A 5907-nucleotide genomic window follows, 5' to 3' on the forward strand; every position below is an offset into this window, starting at 1 on the left:
AAAAACTCATTCTCTATCTTATTTTGAATATAATAACTTATCCTAAAGGGATCCCAAAGGTAAAGCAGTTTGTAAATATCTCTTTGGTTTAATATATATTTTGTTTATCTTCCAAAAATAAAATGTTTATTTGCAACAAATACTTCCATCCGTTCAAAAAAATTCATATAATTGTTTAAATTCTTTAAATCTCCAAATTATGCTTTTCTTATTTATTTGAATAATTTATGATTCTATTAATTTTTTAAATATAATATTGAAATCCTCTCGGGTGCTCTAATAGATCTTTTTAGATTTTTGGTTGGATTCATTATTCAAATGAAATGGTAGAGATTTCTTTTTCATGGATGTAAATTTAAAGTTTTGTTTTTTGTTTGGTTTTTCTTAATTTATTGAAGAAAGAAATAGATAATTTATATATTTTAAGAAAGTTTTTCTTAATTCATGTCAATAAAATGAAACATGAATTAAAAAAAAAACTTAATTTTATATATCAATAAAATGATTCTTTTTATTTTAACTAATTTTCTTTGTAGAAAATGAAGATAATTTGGATTGATTAGGGTTTAAGAGAAAAGAGTGGAAAAAGGAAAATAAAGAAAGTTTAAGTAGATAATTTCAAGGTTTTTAAAATCGACTCGAACAATGACCCAGACAACCCGTTCTGACAAAAAAATTAAAAATTAAAAAAATCAGCTAAATCATTGAATGGTTCAATGGTTCGACCGCCCAAGTCAACAATTTGCTGACCAAATCAACAGTTTTGGGGAAATATCGGTTCTAGGGTAAAACGAAACCATCATCTGACCGATTCTTGGTTTTTCTAGTTCGACCGTCCGATCTGGTTTTGAAAACCATGGATAATTTAATGCCTCCCATCATTGGACTTAATGCCAGGTATTTGTATTTGTCACAGATTCACAATGTCTTTGTCCCAAATGAAATTTCAAAGGGGTAATTATAAACGAGTTCCGATCTACTGACCACAACACATTGTTGGCCATGCTCATCCAGTCACGCATTGAGAATATCAGTGACCACAACACAACCAATGTTTTGCATACATGGTTGTGTGAACGCTGCCAACAATGTATTGTGGTCAACAGATCCAGACTCATTACTAATTAGTAGGTAGGAGTGGCAACGAGTCGAGCTTTTCATGAGTTGTTCGAGCCCAATTCATTGCCTCGATTATTAAACGAGCCGAGCTCAAGCCTACTAAAAACTCGACTCATGAAGCTTGCAAGCTGGTTCGAATATATATATATATATATATAATATAAAATAATGTATAATAAAAATATTATAATTATCAATTATTATAATTCTTAATTTTTTAAATATCAAATAAAAAATATTTTTATCTATAATTTTTTATTTTTATAAAATATTTTTCTTCAAAATCGAACTCAAATTTAGCCGAACTCAAATTTATGAATTTTTTACTCAAGTTGAGATCGAGTTCAAAATTCTGACTCAAAGTGAAGTCAAACTCGAACTCGAGCCTTGTAGACGAGTCTCGAGCCGAACTCGAACCTGTTAGTATTCGGCTCGGCTCGAATCCCCCTATTGGTACGTGGTGGTATTTGTCGCAAATGAAATATAGCCTAATAAATATATAAGGCAATTTCTAGTTTCTACGATGCCGGAAGGTATGATACCGGAAGCTTTGACCAATCGGAGTGATGACTCACGACTCACGAGGCACAATTTAAATGTGAGTAAAGGTGAAGGGAAAAAAAAAAGTAAAAGAGAAATGGAAGGGAGAAAAGTCGTCGGCGGGGAGTCGTCTAATCGTCTTGGTGTTCCGCTGCCTTTACGGCTGGCTGTACGAAGTTGACGATGATGATGAACCTCAACCTCACCTATTAATAGACACCTGTCTCCCCTTCGCCGTCCATTTCGCCCTGTGATCTCGCTTTTGACGATCGTCTTCCCGATAGCAACCATGACTGGAAGGGAAATTCTCCTCAAGATGAAGGTTAGTGAGAAGACCCCTTCTCTTCCGTTCCTTTGCTTTTTTCTGTAAAATTGCGATCCAATTGATTTTTGTATCCTGCAATCTATAATTTGAGACAAATTATGGGTGTTTATGCTCTGATCCGAACGCTTATCTGGCCTTTCCACCAGATTGTTGATTGCTCATAGTTAGAGTTTAACTTCTAGTGTGTCTGGATTCTTGTGGATCGGCATGAGAAATAAATTGGGATGAGAGTAGATAAAACGTTAATTATTGAGGGATTATACAGTAGTTATTTTCAACTACTTAATTATGGTTCATCTTTCATTCTCCGATCCCTCCATCTTTTGAGTTGACTCGGAAATGGGTTTTGTTGGAATGTTGTCATCTCTCAACTATCATTCCAAGTAGTCAGACATCAAGCTATATGCTACTCTTCCAGAATTATGAGTTGACTTGGGAAGAAAGGAACAGCCTTCATGACTTGAGTATGATGAACCTGAGGCCTAATACGAAGCTTCAACTTATTCTCCTCCTATCTGTTGTGGAAGTTACATGTTATATTATACTATTTAAGATATGTGATTAGATTGGATCGGGGTGTATCCATATTCAGCACAATTATAAAAACATCTGCAATTTTCTGTCAAGTTTCAATTAGATATATATGCATATATATATATATATATATATATATATATATAGGGTCGAAGGTTTTACTTATTTGGCTCAGATTTACATGTTGTTTTGATCCCATTGGCATCCCTATAACCAACTATTGACTTCGCTACCTGTAAATTTCTAGTCAGTATGTCCATTTTGTCCTTCTACTATTTGTATGGTGATTGCAAACTAATGGGGGTTTTTGCAATTCATGAAATTGATGTCAGTTTCCATGCTTGTTGCATTGATTTTATTTTTTTTTCAGTGACTACAATGCTTGCTATACTATCTCATCCTCTAAATCCCAAATCTTGTATTTAGAAATACGACCTTGAAGTCCATGCCTTCAAATGATTTCATTTACAGATTCTAGGTCATTGATTATGATCTTTCCACACGTATCAGATTGATAAATGCTAATGACAACAGGTCTTAGTATTAATTCAATTTTCTTGTGTCAACTTGTTCAGTGCTTTATTTGTTATATGAATGTTACTCCATTGCAGGTTTTATCGGTGGTTTTCTGGAATCTTCTTAGATTAAGGAATCATTCCTTTGACCTGGGTTTCATTTTACTTAAAGAGTTGGATAATTCTTCAGTATGTAAAATTTCAGTTATACTATTTGGCTGTTTTATGGCCAAAGTGTTGTTTTCCACCCATCATAATGGAAAAAAGGAAGCTTTAATGTTTATTTGTCCTTCAAATGTGAGCGTTGTGGTAGAATGCAACTAGAGAAATAATTAAAACTCTAATTGGAGAAGGCCATATCAGGTACCTTATAGGAACTTTAAACTTCTTTAAGTTAAGATAAACAAAGGGCTCTAGTGAAGTTTTGTATATGGATAAATACAAATCAAGAGGATTAGATTTATTCTTTGGAACAAATTAAACTTCATGTTTTCTGGGACGTTAAACAGGTAAGTTACTAATTTAGAATTAGTGAAGAGATAAGACTCCACGTATGAGAACTAAAGAATCTGGTCTTAAATGTGTTTGGTTGCAATGCGAATTTATTTGCATTGATGCAAAGCCATTGTAGTGCAAATTATGATTTATTTTTATTTCAAAGTTTACCTTATTTTGTTTGATTGCAGTACAAATGAAGTAAAGCAAGACTTGAAGAAAGATAAAGTAAAACCCAAAACCAAATTAAACCAGAATTTACATTCTTTGCATTTGCACTCCCATGCATTTGTACTAGTGCAAACAAAATTGCACTGAAACCAAACACAGCCAAGGAGGAGCATCAACAAGAAATGTAGAACCAAACTGATGGGGCAAAAGCCAGTAACTACTAACCAATATTAGTGTAAGTTAATTACAGAACTAACTGGGAAACCATTTAGATCATCTCATCAGTAAATAATCTCTTTAATGGAGACTTAAAATGAGAGAATAATGGTTGGCTTAACTGATAGTTTTTGCTGAAAATGCTAATAAACTTGGTTGATTTCTTTTTTTATAAGGAACTGTAAATTTGGCTACATTTACTCCTGAAGGAGTTAATCATTAATCTCTTTTTGATAGCAAATTGATGCATGGATTTTACCAGTGTTAATATTTTTGCAATTAGTAATTCATGACATCTTTAACCGAGTCTTACTTGTTTCACTGGTTTCTTTGGCTTACTATATTTCACATAGTTAAAAGCTGGTTTCAGTTCGTCTGCATCAGATACAGGGAAAGGCAAGAGCAAGATGTCTGGAAGACACATTACACATGGTTTCCACTTGGTTAAGGGAAAATCAAATCATGCCATGGAAGATTATGTTGTTGCAGAATATAAGAAAGTACATGACAATGAATTGGGGTTATTTGCAATATTTGATGGTCATTCGGGTCATAATGTTCCAAACTACCTGCGCTCCCACCTTTTTGGCAATATTCTAGAAGAGGCAATATACTAGTATTCCCTTTCCTGTTCTTATTTATTGATGGATAATTCTATTGTGTTGCTACATAACACCAACCCTTTCATTGAAGTTTTACTTTATGAATATATTGTGACCTTACATCATTGTCTCTTGTCTTTCTGAAATCAGCCTGACTTCTGGACTGAAACAGAGACTGCAATCAAGAACGCATATTCCAAAACTGACTCTGTGATTTTAGAGAGATCAGGTGATTTGGGAAGAGGAGGTTCAACTGCAGTTACTGCAATATTAATCAATGGTAAGAAACTGGTGGTAGCAAATATTGGAGATTCTCGAGCTGTGATCTGCAAGAATGGTGTAGCCAAACAGCTGTCAGTTGATCATGAGCCAAGTAGGGAGCGAAAAATCATTGAGAGAAGAGGGGGGTTTGTGACAAATATTCCAGGTAATCATAATTATGTTGTTTACTCCCTGCCTTCCTCAACAGTGTGCTGAATCTGCAAATTTCCCATTCTTTTTTAATTGATGTTTGTATTGATGTAATTTTTGGAAAACAAATTGGCATTATAAGTAGTAGTGAAGACAGTAGATAAGCTTGTCTAGTCTAGACTCTAGAGTAATCTGTAGTGTCATATCATTACTGTTCTAAGTTTGCCCATAAGACTATAATTTCTACTTTTTATGGGTTCAGGAGATGTCCCGCGAGTTGATGGACAGCTTGCGGTGGCAAGGGCATTTGGTGATAAAAGCTTGAAGGGCCACCTCAGTTCAGAACCAGATGTTGTGACAGAGATAATTGAGGATGACACAGAGTTTGCTATATTGGCAAGTGATGGGTTATGGAAGGTTGGTCTTGTTTAAAAGTACCATTTTCATTCATTTTTTTTTATGGTTGGAGAAAAATAGAAAGAAAAATTTTTAATTATATGGGACTAAGAAGGTGAAGGATCCAGGCGTTTAACAAGCCATTTTCTATTTCATTGCCTCTCCTTTCTTTTATAATATTTGAATTAATATTATAATTCATGGTTTCTGACTTGTCTCACAATGTTTCCCTAGGTTATGTCAAACCAAGAGGCTGTGGATGCTATTGAACAGACAAAGGATGCCCAATTGGCAGCCAAGCGTCTGACTGAAGAGGCTCTTTCTAGGAAAAGCAAGGATGATATTTCCTGTATAGTTGTGAGGTTCCACTAGCTAATCCTTTTGGTTTGGACTTTTTTTTTTTTTTTTTTTTGACAAAGCTGTGCTTCAGAAATAAGAAGGAAACCCAATTATCCCTCTTCTTTGTCCTTGTAAAGGTTTTCATGGTATTGTTGTTTGTCTTGTTAGTGGTAGAAATCCGCATGGATTGTAACAGTCTTTATAAGTGTAAATGCATTGAAAATACAACTGATTGGATGAGCAA

At 34.1% G+C, this 5907-nt stretch overlaps 1 protein-coding gene across 1 annotated transcript; it reads left to right on the forward strand.

Moving 5' to 3' along the window:
* The first annotated feature begins 1738 nt into the window (after positions 1 to 1738).
* Positions 1739 to 5907, forward strand: LOC148877709 (putative protein phosphatase 2C 58). Its single transcript, XM_088942652.1, has 5 exons — positions 1739 to 1981; positions 4269 to 4520; positions 4668 to 4944; positions 5191 to 5345; positions 5559 to 5907. The coding sequence occupies exons 1-5, from the start codon at positions 1949 to 1951 to the stop codon at positions 5694 to 5696; spliced, it is 855 nt and encodes a 284-aa protein (XP_088798778.1). The 5' UTR covers positions 1739 to 1948; the 3' UTR covers positions 5697 to 5907.

The sequence above is a fragment of the Nelumbo lutea genome, chromosome 1 (assembly GCF_056320005.1).
Source record: "Nelumbo lutea isolate HS-2025 chromosome 1, American lotus-T2T, whole genome shotgun sequence".
Lineage (NCBI taxonomy): Eukaryota > Viridiplantae > Streptophyta > Magnoliopsida > Proteales > Nelumbonaceae > Nelumbo > Nelumbo lutea.

Excerpts from the sequence above, each read along its gene's own strand:
- LOC148877709 (XM_088942652.1), top strand. The coding sequence starts at position 1,949 with ATGACTGGAAGGGAAATTCTCCTCAAGATGAAG. Across the intron at positions 4,521-4,667 it reads TTGGCAATATTCTAGAAGAG|CCTGACTTCTGGACTGAAAC; the intron begins GCAATATACTAG and ends TTCTGAAATCAG. Across the intron at positions 4,945-5,190 it reads GTTTGTGACAAATATTCCAG|GAGATGTCCCGCGAGTTGAT; the intron begins GTAATCATAATT and ends TTATGGGTTCAG.